Source organism: Physeter macrocephalus, chromosome 14 (genome assembly GCF_002837175.3).
Source record: "Physeter macrocephalus isolate SW-GA chromosome 14, ASM283717v5, whole genome shotgun sequence".
Classification (NCBI taxonomy): Eukaryota; Metazoa; Chordata; class Mammalia; order Artiodactyla; family Physeteridae; genus Physeter; species Physeter macrocephalus.
The window spans coordinates 66,796,724-66,819,202 of record NC_041227.1 but is presented as its reverse complement, the minus strand read 5'-3'; the positions used below and the strand labels follow the sequence as shown (position 1 = coordinate 66,819,202).

General features: G+C 51.6%; 1 protein-coding gene across 12 annotated transcripts in view; it reads right to left on the bottom strand.

Moving 5' to 3' along the window:
• Positions 1-22,479, bottom strand: part of IL4R (interleukin 4 receptor) — a 41,328-nt gene that overhangs the window by 8,606 nt on the left and 10,243 nt on the right. For 3 of the 12 annotated variants that reach the window (XR_003682893.2, XR_003682894.1, XR_003682892.1), the window contains exons 1-7: positions 18,982-19,535; positions 13,120-13,207; positions 12,545-12,719; positions 10,673-10,824; positions 9,318-9,469; positions 3,999-4,155; positions 730-829 (exon numbers count right to left, since the gene is read on the bottom strand). Coding sequence is in view for 9 of the 12 variants with exons in the window: in XM_055090085.1 (XP_054946060.1) it covers positions 730-829; positions 3,999-4,155; positions 9,318-9,469; positions 10,673-10,824; positions 12,545-12,719; positions 13,120-13,189 (806 nt within the window). In the remaining 3 variants the exon portion in view is untranslated. Of the gene's footprint in view, positions 1-729; positions 830-3,998; positions 4,156-9,317; positions 9,470-10,672; positions 10,825-12,544; positions 12,720-13,119; positions 13,211-18,981; positions 19,537-22,365; positions 22,464-22,479 lie in introns of those variants that run through there. The other 9 variants (XM_055090085.1, XM_024123722.3, XM_028499006.2 and 6 more) reach the window with 9 other exon arrangements.

The following is a 22,479-nucleotide window of genomic DNA, read 5'->3' as shown; positions in this document are numbered from 1 at the left end:
TTAAGTGGTCAACTGGGGCCCGCTCGTCCCATTTCAGAGGTGGGAGGACTGAGGCTCTGAGACTCCATGATTCCAAGGGCTCAAGCTCACTGGAAACAAGGCTCCTCTGCCCGCTTACACCAAGTGATCGGGGAGTCCCTTAGGACTCTTGGGACTGATGAAATAGGGACCCAAGGCTGAACAGAGGTTCAGAAACTTGGTCACACAGCTATGAAGCACCAAGGCCAGGATCTGAACCCAGGTCTGACTCTGCAGGGCAGTCATCTAGAATTCCTCTGTCTATTGCCACGTGCCTTCAAGTGTCGGGGCCATACCCTGGGCATGATCCATCTCACTTCTGCCAAAGGAAGGCCCTGCCCCCAGCTCCTGCCCTGGCCAGCTCCTTTCCCCTAGTCAGGTCTCAGCTCAAACATCTCGTCAGAGGGGCCCGCACTGGCCTCCCCATCCAAAACAGCCCCTGGATCATTTCACCCCCTCGCCCTGACATATCTCCTTCAGCGCAAGGATCCCTATGGAAAACAGCCATGGTTACTCGGTGGCCTGGTATCTTGTGCCTCCCCAAGGACACAGGGTCCCTGTCGGTCTCAGTGCCTCGCACATAGTAGCTGCTCAATAAATATCTATCGTTGAATGAAAGGGCTGCAAGCTGACAGATCAGAGGGGAAATTCCCACCCACTCTGCACCACAGGGGGCTGGCTTGGCGGCCTCCTGCACAGCTCAGGACTCACTTGATGATGCTGACATAGCAGGACAGGCAGACAGCCAGGATGACGACGCAGGAGATGCTGACGCCCAGTGGGAGGCGCTGCTCCAAGGTCGCCTCGTAGTCTGGAAGTGGAGGGAAGCCGTGAGCTTGCATCACGCTGTGTCCAGCCTGGTCTCCACTTCCCAGAGCAGGAGACCGAGGCCTCGTGAAAGCATCCTCCAAGACTCTGCGTGAGCTGGCCGCTGCATCCCCTCCTACTCCCCTCTCTTGCACATTGAGCCCTCGCCACATTGGCCTCTTTGCTGTCCCCTGTTCCTCCAAAGCTCGGGGCCACCTCAGGATCTTGAACTTGCTGCTTTCTCTTTTTTGAAGCAGTGGGGTCAAGGGCAGAGACTCTGGAGCTGGACGGCCCCAGTTCGAAGCCTGACTCTGTCGTATACTAGCTGGCGACCCAGGACAAGCCCCTCACTCACTCTGTACCTTGGTTTCCTCTCTGTGCAATGGGGTTAATAACTACTTAACTCATAGGGTTGTTGTGAGGATTGTACAATTTAATATACACTTGAAGCAGTGCCCGCACGTCCAGTCACACAGCTGGCCCCCTCTCCTTGCTCACTGTCAGGTCCCAAAAGTTCTCCCTCACACCCTCTCTACTGTTGCCTCCTCCCATCCCTTTCCCCTGCTTTATTTCCTTCCCAGAATTACTGTCCTCGGGATCTAGATCTCATTTATATTTTTGTTTATTTTCTGTCTCCCCCTCTAGAATGTCAGTTCCACTAGAACAGGGATTTTTGCCTATTTTGTTCACCACTGGGCCAGCACGTAGTAGGAGCTCAAGAAATATCTGTGGAAATAATGAGTGTCCAGCACATGGTATCTGTCCCATACAAGTTATTTCCCCTTCCTTCTCCAGGTTAAAGAAAGAATCAAATCAATTTGACAAAACTTTCCCAAGCACTTACTGTGTGCCTGGCACCATGCTGGGCAATGGAGATATAGACACAGAGCAGATACTACCCATAGAGCTCACCGCCCGGAGTGGGAGACAGGTGGTCAGGGGGTATCCATGGAACAGGATGAGCGATGCTGAGAGGGGCGTGTGGTGGGTTGGGTTGGGGTACCTGCCAATCACCACTGTGCCCAGCACTTTGAAGAATCCTTCCTTCATTGAATGTTCGCAACAGCCCTTCCTTCTCCCCATTGTATGGATGATGCCCGAGGCAGCCTCCGCCATGCAACAGCTATCTCCCCTTCTTCTTCGCTAGGCTGCAGTGTGCCCACCCTGAGGTTTGGGCCAGTCATGGGCCAAAACTAGTCCCCTTTCCAGACATTTGAGTTCCCAGCCTCCCTTGCAGTTGGGAGAGGCCATGTGACAGTCCTGAGCAATGAAAGGCAAGGGAAAGTCCACCAGGACTGGAAAGGTTTTTGTTTCAAGATAAAAGATGCACGGGGTGCACTCCTTGTGGCAGCCTTCCATTTCCTTTGGGTCTTGGGCATGAGGGTGTGTGCAGCAGACAACTTGGGGCCATGAGGTGACAAGGGTAAGGATAAAATGCTACCATGCTAGGGATGGCAGAGGGAAAGAAAAGACTCTGGGGTGATGTAACTGAGCGGCTGTATGAAACAGGAAGGTCCACTGGCAAGACTTCATTTCAGGGGAATTCCCTGGCAGCGGTCCAGTGATGAGGACTGTGCACTTCCACTGCAGGGGGCATGGGTGGGTTTGATCCCTGGTGGGGGAATTAAGATCTCACATGCTGCACGGCCAAAAAAAAATAAAATAAAGGCTTCATTTTATGTAAGACAATTCAATACTCTTTTGCAAAAGTGTGATAAAGTCGCAAAGAGTTGTTTGGAGGATGCAGCTACCGGGTGAGGGACTACATTTCCCAGAATCCCTTACAGCTATGTGTGGCCATGTGACCAGCTCCACCAATAGAGCTTGAGAGGAAGGGATGTGTGTCACTTCTGGGCTAAGGCTTTTAAGAAGCAGGTGTGGTCTCCCCGCTCTCATTCCCTTTCTGCTGGCTGGATGCAGATGATGGCAGGTCCATAGAGCAGGGATTCTTAACTTGGGGTCCACAGACCTCCAACATGGTTGCTGTTAGGATTTAGGGGTCTGGGAACTTGGATGGGAAAGAAATGGTATCTTTATTTTCACTAACTTCTGAAACCTGGCATTTCCTCCCATTAGGAATAGAGGGAGCAAACCACAGTAATAGCAGCATCAGTCACTTAGCCCCCATCAGAAGTCACAGCTATTCTCAAATCACCTGACAGCTGCAGTAGCAGGAAATACCATCTATGTTCATCTACTTTGAAATTACAGTATTTATGAGAACTACCACTAGATCCTGTTTTTAATGTGTTATTAAAGAAGCATATATTCCTAGATAACAAATATATTTTAAAATCTTTGTATAATCGCATTTCAATAAAATTAGGTTCCCCTCGAAGGCCTATGTATTTTATTTTACACGTTTAAAAATATTATTCTGGCTTGTGGTTGCCAAGGGGGGAAGGTGGGGAGGGGGGATGAATTGGGAGGTTGGGACTGGCATATGCACACTACTATATATAAAATAGATAATCAACAAGGACCTCCTGTACAGCACAGGGAACTCTACTCAATACTCTGTAATAACCTACGTGGGAAAAGAATATGAAAAAGAATAGATACATGAATATGTATAACTAAATCACTCTGCTGGACACCTGAAACTAACACAACGTTGTGAATCAACTATACTCTAAAATAAAATTAAAAATTAAAGAAAATAAAGATAAAAATATTATTCTGAGATGAGGTCCACAGGCTTCACCAGACTGCCAAAGGGGTGCATGATACAGAAAGGCTGAGAATCTCTGTCCTAGAGAATGATGGAGCCACATGGAGGAAGACCACCCACCAATCAGCAAAGTTCATGTTGACTTGTTATGTGAGCAAGAAATATATTTCTACAGTGTTAAGCCGCAGAACTTGTGGGTTTGTTACTGTAACCTACCCTACCCTGACCAGTACACCACATCAGTTGGTAATTCTGTCACTGCAGTTAGAGCATCCTATGATATGGAAACCAGATGTTTGGCTGGGGGAGGTCTCTGGCCACAGAATGAGAGTGGGGAACAGAGATGCTAACTGCGGGGAACTCCCTGGTGGCCTAGTGGTTAGGATTCCGGGCTTTCATTGCCGTGGCCCAGGTTCAATCCTCGGTTCCCAGTTCAGGGAACTGAGATCCTGCAAGCCACATGGTGTGGCCCACTGCCCAGGACTCCCAGCAGGATACTCACAGTTAAGCCACTTGACGCTGGGGCTCCACTCACTCCAGGTGCTGTTGTAGCTCTGAGCCCAGGCCTTTACCTGTGCGCTGTAGGAAGCTCCAGACTTTAGGGTGCTGGCTGCAAAGCGGAGGGTGGGCCCCATGTAGGTCACATTATAAATTCTGAACTGGTAGAGGAAAGGGAGCCATTATTAGTGCGCCAACTCTGGGGGAGGGGAGTACCAGCTCCCACCCAGGCTGCTGTCCTTAGCTGACCCCACAATGTTTAAGAGCCACCAGCCTGGGTGTTTGGTTATTCCTCCAATTTCAGGCCCTTGTTTTTCACTTCCACAACTGTGACCAGAATCGAGCAAGATGGGTCAGGGAATCAGCCCTTATCCTGACCCTCACTCCCTCCTTGATTAGCCATTTTGACGTTACTGGGGCAAGTCGATGAACCTTTCTGAGTTTTAGTTTCCACATCTGTAAAATGAAGGTAAGAGTTCCTACTGCCACTTTCTGGCTGTGTGACCTTAGATAAGTGACATAATTTCTCTGGACCTTGATGTCTTCTTCTGCAACATGGCGATAATAAAAGTGCCTACCTCCCAGGGTTGCTGTGAGGATTAAGTGGGGTAACACAGGTCAGCACTTCGGACAGGGCCAGGCATGCGGGGAGCACGAGAGTGATCTTTCTGAGGCACAGACAGGGTCACCGCGTCCCTCTCTCTCCTTCAAGGGCTCTCTAGAGGCTCCACAGTCAAGCCCGATCATCACAATGGCCCATCATCTCAGTCCCGCCCAACCTAGCCCCAACTGGGAAGGAAGGTCCAACATCCGTTGTTAAGTGAAAAAGGTAACGTGAAGATTAGTATGTGCTGTCTGTTGCCTTTCATGTTAAAAACATAAAGGGAGAAGGCATAGTGATGGTGGCAGACAGACTCATATGGCCCCGTGACCCCACCTTGTATCACTCCCTTGTCTAATCCCCTCTCTATGACTTGTTCCTAACCAACAGAATATGGTGAAGGTGACGGATACACATAGGGACTACATGGATGTGATCCCATTATGCAAGACTGTAACTCCAACTTGCTAGGAGACTCTCTCCCCCTTGCTGGCTCTGAAAAGGCCACAAGGGAAGGAACTGAGGGCGGCCTCCCAACAAAGGTCAGCAAGAACCCAACGCTCTTAGTTCAAAGCCCACAAGAAACTGGACGCTGAAACAGGAGCTTGGAAGCAATGCCCTGGCCAACCCCTGTGTGTGCGGCCTTGTGAGACCCTAAGCAGAGGACCCAGCTAAGCCGTGCCCAGACTCCAGACCCCCAGAAACTCTGGGGCAATAAATATGTGCTGTTTAAAGCAGTTCCGTTTGCAGTAATATTATCATGTAATAATAGAAAATTCATGGTGATGAAGGAACACACACACACATTTGCTCGTATAGGCATAAACTATCTCTAGAAGGACACACATGCCTCCACACCCCCTGCCTGCTCCAGCCTGGCCTTCCCCTCCTGGCAAGAGACGGGAGCAGTGGTCAACCTCTGGGAGAGGTACTGGAAGTTGGGGTTAGGAGAGAAACATATTTCCTTTCTAAGTCCTTTGGTAGCATTTGAATTTTTTACTTCATGTAAATATTACTTTTATTTTTAACACATTAAAAAAATAAAAAATGAAGTAAAATTTGGGTTCAGGATGGATTCTGACAGCAAGACAGCAGCCTGAATCCTCTGCCTGGGCTTCTCCCCCTGTGGAGGGTCCATCCCTTCGCAGCCCCCCCTCCTATCCCCTGCAGCCCCTTCCCAGCTCCTGGCAACACTGCTCCTGCTGGCAGTTTGGAAGCACCTGGGGGAAACGGTCTGGTGTAAAGTGAGCCGAGGGGAGGTTGTGCACAAGGAAGCAAAGTCCTAACAGCTTGCTGGAGAAACTGGAGGGCAGCTGGAACTTTCCAGGGAAGCTGGGGACAGGGTGGCAGTGGCCAGGAGGCCACTGGAGGAGACCAGGGCAGGGAGAGAAGGACACTCTTACTGCCAGTGTTCCTTTCTTTCTAAATCGCAGTAAACAGGACCAGCAGTTGCATCTGGTTCACTGAAGGAATCACACACCTTAGAGAGGAGTAGGGAATTGGGAAATGGTTTACTAAGAAACAAAAAAGAAATCGAGCTTCCGAGGAACTACCTGTGGTTGGTGTGTTTTTTAACAAAAAGGCCAGGTGTTCGGGGGACCATTCTGAGAGAAAGATCCGGAGGAAGAGAACAGCACAGGTCCCACAGTCCAGATCCTGGCTTCAAATCCCAGCTTGGCCATTTCCAGCTGTGGGACACTGGGCGAGTCCTTCCACCTCTCCAAACCTCAGTGTCCTGGTCACTAAAATGGATAGACAAACACCTTTCCACCTGCAGGGCTTGCCCAGTCATTGGTGATAATACACATTGAGCCTGGCACATAGTAAGCACCCGACACGTTATCATGAACATGGCACTCATGGCCCTCAGTAAGCTTGTGGCCTCATTTTCTGCCTTTTCACTGTATACACTCCCACAGCCCCATAATCCTCAGATACGCCATGAATTTTCATGCCTCCAAGCCTTGGCTCATGTAGTTCCCTCTGCCTGGCCTACCATTCCCTAGCTAGAGAACTCCTATACATCCTTCATTGCCCAAGCCAAAACTCTACCTCCATTATAGAACCTTGTCCAGAAATCATCCAGGACAACGAGCATCTCCATCTCCCAAATTCCACAGCGAGTTTCTAACATTTTTAGAATTGATCCCACCGGTCTGAGCCACAGGTGGTGTCTGCAATACTGTAGCAAACACAGCTGGGCACCCACCCAGCATCTACACAATTGGGGTCAGGTACCCAAAGCTCAGGGCAGGTAAGCCTCTGTCTCCAGTTCCAGGGTTAATTCTCATTGGTCTAAACCAATCACGGCTATTTCATTCCCTAGCCTGTGACTGGTTAGAGAGGAGCATGTGACTATCTCTGGCCAATGACTAATGAGGGGAATTCTTCAGGCCAGGCTCTGTCCCTGGGAAGGGAGAGATGGGGGAAGCGTGTCTCGGTAGATTCTGCCCCACCAGCAAGAGAAGCTGGACCTGGAATTCTGAGGCCTGGGGCAGCCCCGAGCACCTACATGACCATTAAGCCATAGCCCAGGCACACCGACCAATTCTGTCCGCTGGCTGGAGTCTGGTGCTGGGTCCTAAACCCAGTTGTGTTTCAGCCAGCCCAGTCTCTGTTTCCTCTTCCGCAGAACTTCCTTTGGGGAGCCACCCCTCCTTCATTTTCAGCCCATCTGGTTTGGGTGAGGCTGACCTGACCTGCTCCAGAGGTGGGCGTGTGACTCGGCCCCGGCCAATGAGAACACTGCACCAGCACCCCATCTCCTGCCCACAGCCTGCGACAGGTTCGGAGGGTGGCATGTGATCCCAGGCAGGTAACTGATCATTGGCCCCAGGATGTTTTCTGGGACTATCTGGAAAGAACTTTTCCCACTGCGGTTTTAAGGTGCAGGCCTGGAGCTGCTAGTAGACATATTGGCAGCTACATGAGGGAAGAGCCTGCCTAAAAATGAAGCCAACACAGAATAAAGCAGGACCAAAGGATGGAGATTCCTGGAACCTGGATCCAGCCATGATAAGCAAATAAATGATATTCCTTTGGACCCTATAGGTTGTACCCTTCTCTCCCCTCCAGCCTATCCCCTGAACGAAGCCTGCACAGGCCCAGGAATGGGAAGGGGATGTACTGACAAAACTGAACCTGCATCTTTCCTCAGCGTCTGTGCCAACCACCTCTTCTCTATTGCTCTGAGAGCCCGGCTGCCCTATTCCTGCACCTACCTCACATCCTGGCCCAGTGCCAAGGAGGAAAACCACACCTGAGAGATGTAAATCAACACCTACCACCACCCCCTCGGCTTGGCCAGGAAGAGAAGAAGCAGGGACAGAAGCTGATGTGACAGCTGAAGATGTCAGGGGCCTGCTCTCCGGCAGCCAAAGCCAGACCAGCCTGGGTCCCGGGACACGAGGGCATGGCTCCCAGCAGACCCTCAACAGTTACAGGCCAGGGCGAGGGAGGGAGAGTCAGATGGGATTTCCAAGGCCTGTGGCACTCAGGAGAAAAGGAGGATGACGTTTATGACAGGGGAGCCTGTCTGTGTCATACATTTCCTGCTCTCCACAGCCCTATGGGGTGGGTACTCGTTATCGCCATGTTACAGATGGGGAAACTGAGGCACACGGACGTTGAGCAAAAAACTCAAGATCATGCAGCAAGTGGCAGGGCAGGTACTGGAACCCAGCTCTGTGGGACTCTGGGGCCCCTGGTATTCAGATGTCATCCCTGCAATGGGAATATTTGAGGGGAAAACATGGGTGGCTGGAAATGGCCTCCACCCCCAGTTGCACCTAAAATAGAGGCGGGCCAAGCCATCCACTGTGTAGCCCCTGTGATTATTTACTTGATCGTTTCCTACAAATCAGCTCTCCCTATTTTAAAAATGTCAGGGCTTCCCTGGTGGCGCAGCGGTTGCGAGTCCGCCTGCCGATGCAGGGGACACGGGTTCGTGCCCCGGTCTGGGAGGATCCCACATGCCGCGGAGCGGCTGGGCCCGTGAGCCATGGCCGCTGGGCCTGTGCTTCCTGTAGTGAGAGGCCCGCGTACCACAAAAAAAAAAAAAAAAAGGCAATACATTCGTTTTTTTAAAAAGGAACATCATAAAATAAAATAATAAAGTAGAATAGAATAAAATAAAATAAAATGGAACCTCACTGCCACTGCTATGACTGGAAAGCAAGTATGAAATGCCGTAAGCATCTCATAAAGTAAATGCAATCGGAACCAGGTAACGGCATTAAATTTCGGCTGAACTTGTTTTCTGGGGGAAGGCTCTGAGCCTGCAGCCTCTTCTCTCTGTTAAAGAGAAGGATTAGTAAACCAATCAGCTCAGCTGAGATGCCTCCCTTGACAGTCAGGGTTGGGCAGGAGCGGGCGTGGAGTGACCGTCTCACCCTGGGATTCACTCATTTAAGTGTGTTTGGAGGTATCACCTAAAATCCCAAGTGTCCCGCCCCCTGGGAAACAAATGTGGTCCAGAGCCCTTCCTTATAGATGAGGAACAGTGCCTGGAAATAAACTCCCTTGTCTGCACGCTGGGAATCAGGGGCCTGGAGCGGTGGAGGGCCTGGTCCCCGCACAGAGCCAGAGAAGCTGGGGGTCCGGATCCCCAGGGTTTGCTGTCCAGTCGCGGGTCACTTTCCCCACCTCCCACCCCAGAGCCCGAGTCTCAACCCGTCTGAGTCTCAAGAGGTCACAGAGAGACCCCACAGGGCGCCCACTCACATCCGTGGGGTCGTTCTCATTTGAGATGTTGACCAGGTAGGTGAGCTCGGAGTATAGGTGATTCTCAGGAGGGTACGGGTTGTTCCACGTCAGCAGCCACGTGCGGGAGGTGTTGGCGTGAACAGTGAGGTTTCTGGGCGCCAGGGGTTTCACTGCGGAGAAGTGGTGCCTGGTGAGGGGCTGGGCTGGGCGTCAGGAGGAGGCCCGGCCCAGCCCGGCCTGCAGACCATTTAGATTTTCGGGCAACACCACCTCCGTAACACGTTGATGGGATACCACACAGATTTCGTCATGATGGAGAATTGAAACCCTGATACCGATTCTCATGTTGCTTAAATCCTACTTAGCACTTCAGTGGTTGTTAACTACATTTCCACAGTGAGTGCAAAATGGATAAGCAAAGTAACCCACACTTTGGCCTTTCTACCTTCATCCTTCACTCTATTGGCCACCTCTGTACTCTGTATTATTATTTACTAAGTATTTTTCTTTATTTTGATTCATGTGTTTTAAAACTTAAGTCTCTTTGAAAGCAATCATATCCATGAGATCACAGGTATATAATGAGCATAAAAATCAACACACACTTATAAAAATTCTTTTAACTCATGGATTCGTTCATGGGTCAATTTAAATCACCTCCCCCCACACCCTCCAATTCCGGGTATGAGTAAGCCCTTCCGGAATTGCTGACGGAGTGGTGGCTACTGTGAGCTCTGTGAGAATACTGCCTCTGCTGCTGAGGAGCTGTGTGACCTGAGGGCAGGTTACTTGCCTTCTCTGAACTATGTACGGTTTTTTTCAATTGCAAAATAGGGATAATAACTGTCTTTTGGAAACTGAGGCTCAGAGAGGTAACATGACTTGCCCAAGATCATACAGCAATAAGTGGTGTTTTAAACTCCTGTCACTGTACCCCAGCAAGCTCTTGGGGAATTCCTGCGGGAACTCTGGGTACCAGGATAAGGTCAGCCTCCCACGGTCTAGACTGTCTGAAGAAGCAGCAGCTGAACAGTTGACAGAGGGTGGAAGGACGGCTCCCGGTTCAGTTTCTGATCTGCAGCAAGCATGCCTTCCACCAAATATGCCGCATTCAGCACCCTGACCTGGGCACTTAAACACAGGGGGTTGAAATATCTGAACCGAAGGGGTCCTGACGTACTGCTGAGCCCAACCCCATTTCAAAGATGGGAGGACTGAGGCCCAGAAAGGGGCAACAACCCCATCAGGGGTTGGAGGCTGCTTGAATGGCCCCCTCCCCCAAATGGAGCCTGCCTCCCCTGCCCGGCACCTGGCCGCTGTGTGAACAACTGCAGCCCGCCCCATGCCACCCCACCCTGCCCCGCCCTGCTCACCATGCTCACTGGGCTTGAAGGAGCTCTTCCACAGCAGCTGCTCCCCAGCCCACAGGTCCAGCTGGTAGGTGTCCACACTGACCACGTTATCCATATGCATATGGCACACGCACACTGTGCCAGCTCTGTTCTCGGGGACACACGTGTGGTTTCTGCAGACACAGATGTTGCATTAGGCTGGTCATGTGACCCACGGGCATCCCAGGATACACCTCAAGGAACCACAGGCCCTTCCAGCTTCCTGGTCACCCTGCCTCAAGGACCAGCTCTGGGAACTTGGGAGCAGAGTGGCCAGGATACAATGGGGACAGGGGCCTGGGACCACCTCCCTGCTGGCCACAGCCCCTCACCACACCCACCATGGACTCTTCTCCGCCCCTGGCCTCAGCCTTGCACCCTGAAAGCCAGCAAAAGGGAAGAACCCACGACATGAAAGAATTTGTAACAACATATGTGTCTGTCCCAGCACCCCTCTGGTAGCACAGTTTAGCCCAGTACAGTGGACCGTGGCTTGGCAGGTACATACCCTGGGCCCCACAGCCTAATCCTAATGTGTCACCCAAAACAGCCAACCCCATGTCTCATGGACTAGGCCAGGGGTCAGCAAACGTCTTCTGTAATGGGCCAGATAGTAAATATTTGGGGCTTTGAGGGCCATACTCTTGCTGTTCCAACTACACAACTCTGCTGATACAGCACAAAAAAGCCCCAGCCATAGACAATACATACACAAATGGGCATGGCTGTGTGTCAATAAAACTTTATTTACAAAAACAGGTGGTAGGCCAGATGTGGCCCATGGGCCATAGTTTGCAGATTGCTGGTCTAGGCCAATGTATCACATACAGAAGCACAGCTGGTCCACCTTAGTATATTGTGGAATAACAGCTCTGTCAGTGTAGTCCACATCAGGTGTGCTGTATATCCCACTGTGCTCCATAACTGTGTGCCTTGTGTACTGGGTCATGTCCTGGGGCACCACCTATACCAGTGGTTACCCCTGTGTACCATGGATTATCCCAGTGAGCCACCTGGAAAAACATATCCCAAGTTCCACGGTCCACCAACCATCGCTGCGAACTCCACTGCTAACACTGTACCCCCAAACAGTGGTCTAGCCCAGAGGTTCTCAAAGTGTGGTCTGGGATTCCACTGGGCCAAACTGGTTTCACAGTAATACTCTGACATTAGTTGCCATTTCCACTCTCCTTCTCTCACAAGTGCACAGTGGACTTTTCCAGAGGGTACATGATGTGTGATGATGCTGTTGCTCCGACGGCCTGTTGAATGTGAACTTGTGGGCTGTTGTGATTTAAAATTTCTGTTTTAATTTCTAATAGGGGAAATATTGATAGATGTAAGCTACCCAGACTAAAGCTTTGGGGGTCCTCACTAATTCTTTCTTTCTTTCTTTGGTTGCACCGGGTCTTAGTTGCAGCACGCAGGATCTTTAGTTGCACCAGGCGAACTCTTAGTTGCGGCATGTGGGATCTGGTTCCCTGACCAGGGATAGAACCTGGGCCCCCTGCACTGGGAGTATGGACTCTTAGCCACTGGACCACCAGGCAAGTCCCTGGTCCTCACGAATTCTTAAGCACACAAGGGAGTCCTGAGACGAAAAAGCGTGACAACTGCTGGTCTAGTCTAGGATTCCACCACATCCACATGCCACGTGCCTCGGTGACACTGAGCTTGGAGCACCGAGACGCACTCGCTGTGTCTTACACACGCTGCACCCCAGGGCACCTCACCTCTACCATGCCCAGTAAGCCCCCCTGAACCACATTTAGCGCACGCATTCCGGGGTACCACGTGGGCCAGGCAAATTCCGAGGCAAACCTTCCCCAACTCCCAGTTCCAGCCCAGGCTTACTCAAAGTAGAAAAATTTCAGCTGGTAGAACAGGCGGAGCTCGGCTCTGCAGTTGGTGGGCCGGGCCATCTCCCACTCACAGGTGGAGATGTTGATGTAGTCGGAGAAGCAGGTGGGCCCCTGCAGGACCCTCACACTCCCTGGGGAGACACAGGAGACCTCTGAACAGCTGGAGCCTGAGGACCAAGAGGGATGAGTTGGAAACCAGCCCAAACAGGACCAAGGGGCCCATCACAAAACAACGAAACCACTGTCCGAGGCACGGTCCTCACAATGCAGGGGCCAGGAATGGGGCTCTGTGAGCTTCCCAGCTGGCACCGGGGTGATGCCCGCAGCTGAAGAAATACCCTTGGGTACAGGGTCCATCAGCGGAGACAGACCAAATGCACCTTTATAGTATGCAAAGGCAACTACCTGCCCTTGGCCGAATTAAAGGAAAAATATGCCAGTCTAAGGGTAGCTATCCCACCATCACAGGCATCTGTCCCACGGCGTGAGCCTGGTGCATAAACAGTTAATACTGTAAAGGTTTGCTGAATGAAAGAAGGAATGAATGAATGAGAGGTGGTGACTTACCAGAGCCTGCCGCCCACACCAGGATCAGACAGCCCGCCGAAAACGTGAGCCCAGAGTGAAGCCACCCCATTGGGAGATCCTACAGCACCTGCTGGGAGCAAGTGAGCCCGTTAGCACTGATTCATGATTCCCACGGTCCCCATCATCCCGCGCAGTTTTCAGAGCTCACCTCCAGATACAGCCCTCCCCCTCCGCCGCGCGCCCCCTCCACCCGGCCCGCCTCCCTCTCCACCAGGCCGGCACCTGCCAGCCCCCCTGCACACCTTTACTTCCTGCTGTGTTTCAAACATACCACGAATTCACTCTCACCCCCATGCCTTTCCTCTCCCTGTCCTTCTCATTGATTCTCTCTCAGTCTCTGTCTCTGTCTTCTCTCTCATTGATTCATTTTATTCATCCATCTATTCATAATGAATAAATGGCCCCTTAACACTCCAGGGTTTATTAAGAAAAACAAGGACAGTCGCCGACATAACTACAATACAACCATCAAAATCAGGAAATTAACACGGATGCATGACTGCCCGCTAATGCACAGACCCTATTTCCATTTTGCTAATTGCCACAGCAATGCTCTTTATAAGTCCAGGATCTAGTCCAGAATCATGCATTGCATCTGATGATCTGCCATCCCAGTGCTCTGGTCTTGGCTTCTAAATACTATTCTCGACTGACAGGAACCAGGGCTCCTCGGAGAAACAGCTGACTCCAGGAGCAGGGAAAGTACAAGAAAAGCCTGGAATTCTCCTTGGGCCAGAAAGTAAGGAAGTGCTCCACGAATGATGGGGACCTCTTGAAAAGACATAGGAGCCAGCTAGAACGGATGCCCACCGGCCAAAATGGGCACCATTAGAGCCTCACAATGAATATTATAGTAACCAACTGTAACCCTTAGAGTTAAAATAGGGGTGCAGGAGTCTACGGTGATAAAGATGAGTAAGTGGGGGGAAGGGACGGCTCTATTTCACCACAGCAGGCTCCAAGTATCTCCCCACAAACTCAAATTAATTAACTTTACATAATTCACACACAATACTTGATATATGTAATTGTATAGAACCTTATATACAGAAACCTGGCAGATACCACCTTAACCAAATGGTCAGTGTTGACATGGCCAGGAACGGGACAACCCAAGGTCGTGAGCTTTCTGAAAACAATGCCCTTGGAAGAACACAGTATCACTTCCCTGGGGTCCCTGCCCCCAGTGCACAAATCACATGGAAACATCAGACAAGCCTACGCTGAGGGGCAGTCTATGCAGGAAGGGGCCTGTACTCTTCAAAAAGTGCCCTGGGGGCAAAAGGCAAGGAGAATGGGAGATGTTCTCCTTTCAATTGTGTGTCTGTCCTCCCAAGAGCCTGTGTTTGTCTTGTGCTCGGCCAATCTCCTAGTACCTACGGCAATGCCTGGCACACAGCATGTGCTCAGGCAAGTCTGTCGAATAAATTCACTTTGGACATGATGTGGGGCCGCTGATGGGCTCAGCACGGGGCTGGAAAGCTCTCCCTAGGGGGAGACTTGGTATCCACTCAAAGCCTCAACTGGCCATCCTGGCAGAGCCACAGTGAAGACCAAGGAAGGAGGAGTGGGAGTGGGGTTTGGAAAACAGTGATGCTGGTTTCCTCTGCTAAGTCTCAGCAAACTTCCTTCTTGTGAGTTCACAGACATCCACAGCATCCTGTGGCAGAGACGGCAAAGGGGTCACTCTAGCCCCAATTTTGAATAAAGAGAAACAGAGAGGTCAAGATGCGTGTCCAAGGTCACACAGCAGAAAGGCTACCATGGTAAAGTCCTTTAAAAAGGTGTGGGGGAGTGAAGCAACCCCCTCAGGGTAGACTAAATCATGACATCTACAGCGGTCAGGGTGTTATCTTTGATCTGTTTCGGAGGGCACATCCAGACGTACGCATGTGCACACACACACCCCCACACACGCACGCTGACTGTTTCACAGGGATGGCAGGTGCTGCATCTCAGGAGAAACCGCAGCACAGATGTGGTGGTGACAAGGCCTCTCTGAACATCGCAGGGAACGAAGGATGAAGGTGCGGAGAAGCAGAGGAATTAAAAAGAATAATTACCAAATGATCAGGGTGTAAGGCACATGGCAAAAGGAAATAATTTCAAGTCCACACCCTCGACTGTGGGATTCCTGACGTGTAGGGGTTGGGAGGAGTCTCGGGGTCACCTGCCCAGCCCAAGTGGCAACCTGAACAGGGGTGCCTGCCGAGATCCCATCTCTGACATGTTGCCATCGAGTTTCTGCTTGTACTCTTTCCATGGATAGGGTGGTCACCCCTAGGTCATTTTTGAGCAGAGCCTGACTATTGGAAACAGCTTCCTTATGCTGAATCAAGTATTTGTGTAAACAAAATCCTGCTAGTCAAGTACTCACATGTGCTCGACGACCTTTTGCCATGTGCACTAGAGTTATTACCTTATTGACTCTGCCCAAGAACCCTGCAAGATGGGTTGTTATTTCCACTTTCTTCCTAAGGGAACCGAGGCCAGAGAGATCAAATAACTTGCCCGTCGGGTCCCACAGCTGGCGAGAGGGCAGGGCCAGAGTCAGAATACAGGTCTGCTGGCTTCTGAGTCCAAGGTACCTTCCAATATACCAACTCTAGTTTCTCCTAGAACCACAGACTGAACCCAAAAAGATGGAATTAAATGGGCCAGGAAGAGTTGGTCAACCTGCTTCCTTCTAAACATTTTACATCGATTAATTCAATAATCAAAACAGCTCTTCTAGGGCTTCCCTGGTGGCGCAGTGGTTGAGAGTCCGCCTGCCGACGCAGGGGACACGGGTTCGTGACCCGGTCCGGGAAGATCCCACGTGCCGCGGAGCGGCTGGGCCCGTGAGCCGTGGCCGCTGAGCCTGCGCGTCCGGAGCCTGTGCTCCGCAACGGGAGAGGCCACAACAGTGAGAGGCCCGCGCACCGCAAAAAAAAAAAAAAACCAAACAACAAAACAGCTCTTCTAGCTAAAGCTATATTAACAGAGATATGAGAGCCAAGACCAGGGAGGTGATAGTACCCAACTGTAACTGTGCATCCGTTTGGAAGAAATCTTGCTGATTTCAAGCTTGTCAAGAGGATGACAACTAATACAGAGAGGGCCTGAAAATCCCAGAGGGGCTAGAAGGCCTTTCCCTAAACGGCTCTGCTCTCCTATTTCCTGCAGCCTCATCATGCACTCAACAAACACACAATATTTACCAAAATATTTAAACATGCCAAGTTTCTTTCTAAACATTTTACGTACAATAATTCAATATTTAAAACAGCCCTATGAAGTAGCCACTAGTATTTTTTCCCATTTTTAGAGGAGGAAACCAAGGCTTAGGAAAGTTAAGTGACTTGTCTGAGGTTACAGAGAGGTGATAGTCCTGGGATTTGAACAGGGGCAGCAGTCAGGCTCCAGAGCCTTGGCTCTTAACCACTATCTGTGTTTAGACCCCAGAGTTCTCAATGTTTTGGAGATCCCTGACCCATCTGAACCTCCGATGCAAACTCCAAGCTCTCTTTCCAGAAAAGTGCACACATTTAGTTTTGCATTCCATCTTGGTGGTTCACACAGCGGTTACTTGAGCTTACTGAAGCCCAAGTAAGGACTCCAGGTCAAAGCCCCTCCCGCCCCCCAGGCAATGAGCAGTTTTTGAGGGTCTTTGAATAGGGTCGTGGCAAGATTTTTCCAAGACCCACTCTGGGGCTGGGGAGAACGCTGAAACGGGGGTGGGGGGGAGCCAGCGGGGTGGGGGCAGTTAGCAGTTGCTGCAAACGCGAGTCTCTTCTCCATGCTGAAACCAGAGTTATTTTCAAATTGGAAACCAGGCCATGACCTGTCTGTTCACTTCACTGGCCTCTGGCTCTTGAAAGATGTCTTCACCCCCCGGGGGTGGGGGCGGCCACAGAGCCCCAGGGGTCCACAGCCCATCCAAGAGCAGCATCTCTGACTCAGAAATCAAATCCAAGCCCTGGAATGAAAGCAGCCAATCGAAAAGGCTACATGCTGCTTGATTCCCTTTATGTAACATTCTTGAAATGACCAAACTAAGGAAATGGTGAATAGATTCGTGGTTGCTGCATGGGTGGTGGGGGCAGCAGGGAGGGAGGGAGGTACGGCTATACAAGGGCAACAGGGATCCTTGTGATGGTAGGACTGTTCTGTATCTCACTGCAGTGGTGGAGACAAAAACTGTGCACGTGATAAAGTTAAATTAATAAGAAGCAAGCTAACAAAACGAATAAAAATAACATGTGCGTGCGTGCGCAAACACGCAAACACACACACAAACGAGTACCAGTAAAACGGAGGCAATTTGAGGTAGATCAGTGGTTTCTATCAATGTCAATACCTTGGTTGTGATACTGAATTATAGTTTTGTAAGATGTTACCCTTGGGGGAAACAGAGTAGAGGGGATCTCTCTGTATTATTTCTTACAACTGCGTGGATTAATCCTTACAACGATTACCATAAAATAAGAAGTTTAAGAAAATGCAGAAAAAAAAAAAAACCAACCCAAACCACCCAAGCCCCTCTGATGATCTGGCCCCTGGAGACCCCACTACCATCCCCTCCTATTCCCGCTCCCTCCCCCACGAGTCTTCTGTCCCACTGGCCTTCTGACACACCCCTGTCCCTTTCCTCCCTCCAACGCTTTACACCCGGAAACACCATCCAGCGAGGGCACCCTCTGTTACTTCTCATCACAGCACCCTGTTTATATCTGTCATATACTTATCACCATCTCTAATCATATCTCTGAGGTTATATATGTGAATGTTTATTTTATTTCAGTAGGTAGATGGCAAAGATAGAAAGATTTGACTGCAAAAATGTTTTGAACTTCCCCAGATCAAAACACACCATAAAGAAAGAAAGCAAGCAAGCAAAAGATTAGCAAAAAGTGGCAATCTACATTACAGAAAGTGAAGGGCCTTAACATATAAAGTGGTCTTACAAATCAGTACGACAAACATTCCTTTAAGTAAAATAGCCATGGTCATTGCTTTGTCCCCTGTGTCTAAACAGTGCCTGACATGTACACAGTATGTGCTCATGAAACATCTATTAAATTAATGATTGGTTAAAATTCAACAACAATGAATACAATAATCTGTTTTTAAACATGGAGTATGTACCAAGCCCTTGCCCCTAATAACTGCCATGCATATACAGTACTTATTACATGCCAGGCATGGTTCTAAGTGCTTATAATATATTAAGCAATTTAGTTCCCACAACTTTATGAAGTAGATGCCATTAAAATCCCCATTTTAGGGCTTGCCTGGTGGCGCAGTGGTTAAGAATCCGCCTGCCAATGCAGGGGACACGGGTTCCGAGCCCCTGGCCCGGGAAGATCACACATGGTGCGGAGTAACTCGGCCCATGCGCCGCAACTACTGAGCCTGCGCTCTGGAGCCTGTGAGCCACACCTACTGAGCCTGCACGCCACAACTACTGAGCCGGCACTCTAGAGCCCGTGCTCCACGGCAAGAGAAGCCACCACAATGAGAAGTCTGCGCACCGCAACGAAGAGTAGCCCCCGCTCGCCGCAACTAGAGAAAGCCCGCGTGCAGCAACGAAGACCCAACGCGGCCAAAAATAAAAAATTAATTTAAAAAAAAATCCTCATTTTAATGATAAGGAGACGAAGGCACGGAGGGGTCAGAGCACTCGTTTGTGGTCTCAGAGCTGGGATTTGAACCCAGGCAATGTCACTCCAGAATCCACGCACCACTGCCTCTCAGAATGTCGTCCCCACAGCCCTGGCATGTGGTGTTATTAGTCCGATTGGCCAGAAGCACCCAGAGTGGGAAAACACTCCTGCTGGCCAGGAAACACACTTAACTCACTCTTTTTATCTGGGGGGAGATGAGTGGCGAGTCTTGAAATGTCAGAAGCCAGCAGCGGTACAGAAGCGACCCAGCGGGGCTCTTCCTGAACCCAGTGCAGGCCTCCTGCTCCTCTTCTGTCTCTTGGCTGCAAACCGACGTGGAGGGGGTGGGAGGTTGGATCAGCAGACAGGATGCAGCCCATCCTGTGACAAGAGGCATGTGAAAGGAAGCCCGGGACAGCAGGCGCTGCGGGTGACCTCCCTCCGGAGCTGCTGACCCCTGAAACTCCACAATCTTAAGCTGGCCTGAAGCTTCGGTTGAGCTGGTCTGGCAGGGGGGTGGGGATACACTTCTCCACAGGGCAGCAGCCTTCCCAGAACTGCTGCCCAGCTAGGGTTCCCAGAAGCGAAAGCCACGTCGCCAGCCCCACCCAGGACAGTGAGGAAGGCCGGCCAGGGCCCCAAAATGGCCTGGGCTCTGCCTGCCTGCCCCACCCCCAGCCCAGAGAGGGGAGGGGGAGGGGTGGCAGCAGGCAGCAGCAAGAACCAGCCACCTCGGCCAAAGAGCCCACCAGGCTCCCACCGTGCCTACTGTGTGCTCCTGGTCCTCACCCCCTCGCTTGTGCCCCATGTATTCTTGCTGCAGGTGTTTTCTCAGCACCTTCTATGTGCCATCTACTACAGATGTGAAAAAGGCCATTCATTCATTCATTCGTGCCTTTTTTCCTTCTTTCCCTTAACAAATATTTGAGCGAGGAGAGAAGTTACTGGAGGATTTGGGGCACAGAGGTGAGACTTCAAAGGCTCCCTCTGGCCTCTGGGGTCAAGGGCAGAAGCAGGGACCCAAGAGGAGGCCACTGGACTAGCCCAGGCACCAGGTGCCAGGTGCACCAGGATTGTAGGGAAGAAGAGGTAAGAACAGGTTAAATTCTAGATCTGTTGTGAAGGTAGAGTCAACAGGCTTTGCTGACAGAATGGAGTTCGGGGGCTGGGTCAGAGAAAAGGGGACAAGTAGGGGTCAAGAATGACTCCGAGGCTTTCGGCCAGAGCCACTGAAAGGATGGAGGTGCCACCCACCAAGGTGGACTGGGCTGCGGGAAGGACCAGTGTGAGGTCAGGCATCACCAGATACGTAAGAGGCTGTGAGGACAGAGCTGTCAGTGAGGAGGGGCGAGGAAGGGCCACCTGGTCCTACGGCGTCGGTGGGGGGCCAGGGGGCAGGTAAATGCACAAGAATCCTCCAGGGGAGGGACGGCGGCATGTGGAGAGGAAGGAAGAATGTCCCCCAGAAGGCACGGTGGGCTCCGTGAGGGCAGGGGACGTGCTCCATCTGCTGGAAGCAGAACGCCTAGCCGGTGCCCAGCACAGAGCAGGTACTCAATAAATGAGCATATGTACTTTACTTTATTCTGACTTTTACACTTATACAGTGCTTCCTTCGTGCCAGGCACTGTTCTAGGATGCTTTAAGACCCCGTATGAGATGAGTACAATTATTAAACCCATTTTACAGATTCTGAAGGATCCTAAGATAGGGAGGGCGTGGCCCATTTCCCATCCTACAAGACAGGCCCTTGGCTGCAGAGAGGGGTAGGGGTCATAGGGGATGAGAGCAGTGCAATCAGAAGGGCCGGAGGACAACACTGTCTACCAGGGGTGGTAAGCGAGTCAGACTCCATCCTCAGGGCAGTAGGGAGCCACTGAAGGCTATTGAGCAGGAGAGGGGCTGCTTTCCAGAAAGCCCACTCTGACCTGCGTGTGGAGAACGAGTGCAGGAGCAGCTGACAGAAGAGGCGGTGCCGCTCGAGCCGCAGAAGAGAAGGCAGGCTCTAGCTCTGTTTGGGAGGTGCACGTGGCAGAACTTGGCAATGACTGGTGGCTGGGAGCTGGGAGCAGGGAGGTGCCTTGGGCCGGAGCATGGGCGGGTGGATGGTGGCGGGTGCCGGGAAGAGGCGTGGTCTTGCTGCGGAAGACCACGCACTTCACCATACTGCGGACCCGGTGAGTCCAGGTAGGCGATGGGCCCCAAGAGGCCTCCAGGAGGCAGTATGTCCTAGCGGCCTGGAGCTCAGAAGGAAGGCTCACGCTGGAGACCAGTTTGCAGGTCATCAGCTGTGGCTGAAGCCCACGGGGGCTGTGCAGAGTGAGAGACACAGCCTTGTCTGAGAGGGGAGGGAGGGGGCTGGAGACCGTGAACCTCCTTCGTGGGATTCGGCTGGGCCAGAGCCCAGGGGGTGCACCATCTCGGGGACAGGCTGGCATCCTGTGCTAACAGCCACCTTATGGCAATGTGGACGCTCACGTTGGCTGCGGACACGTGAAGTCCAAATGTCCACGGGAGGGGCAGCCGGGTGACTCCATCTAGGATCCTGGAAGCCATGCCCATCCTCAGAAGGTACCAGTGCCCCCAGGGAGGAGGCTGCGCCTGAGGGCCTGAGTGCAGACGCCACCTGCTCAGGACCAGCGGCCAGCCTCCGTCACTCTGCAAGCCCTTCTCCTGCTTCATTTCTCTTCCTGGCACTTACTCCTCACAGCCTATCACACACGCCATGTGTCCCGTGCACAGTCCAAATCCCCCGGAGAACACCAGCTCCTACAGGCTGCGCCCACCCTGTTCACTGCTATAGCCCTACAGCCTAGCACCGTGCCTGGCACACAGTAAGGCGGGGGGGTCCATAGATATTTGCTGAATGGGAGAATAAATGAACGAACTCCCCCTGGCTGTGTGCAGTGAGGCCTGGCCAGCCATCCGTGATGGAGGCAGGGATACAGCTCCCAGAGCTGGCATTTTCTGCCTCTTACTACTGGATAAACACGGACCAATTCTGGCTGAGAGTCTCCTTATATACCCCAAGGCAGGCACCACACCGATCCTGGCCACCCCAAGAGGGGAGGGGGAGCTGATCTCCAGAGAGCTGGTAACCGGGGCATTACCCTGATTACTGCTCATTGCCCTGATACACAGATACAAGATGTCTCGGCCCCAAGACGCTGATTAGATTCTGGCTGTCTTAGTGACAGTCACGGCTCCCGGTTCGCCTTCCTCCTGAGGCCACCAGAAGTCACCATGATTACCCCCAATTCCTTGAGTCTTCAGAGACCATGCCCTGGGCCCCTTCTGCCCATAGGTTCCACCCTTCCCCAACTGAGGAACATGGAAGGTGCAATTATTATCATTCCCTTTGTAGACATGGGGAAACTGAGGCCCAGAGAGGTCCAGGAACCTGCCTAAGGATGTACAGCTAGTAAGAGGTGGGCCTGGGAATTGAACCCAGATCTTTTGGTTCTGGAGTCACAGTACAGCACCTGGCATGGAGGAAGCAGCCGTAAATTCACTCCTTTTATACACCTCTCTGTTTGCTCCTCCCAGCAAGCCCCATGTGGAAGATGTGGTTAAACATTACCTGGGGCTTCCCTGGTGGCGCAGTGGTTGAGAGCCTGCCTGCCGATGCGGGGGACGCGGGTTCGTGCCCCGGTCCGGGAAGATCCCGCGTGCCGCGGAGCGGCTGGGCCCGTGA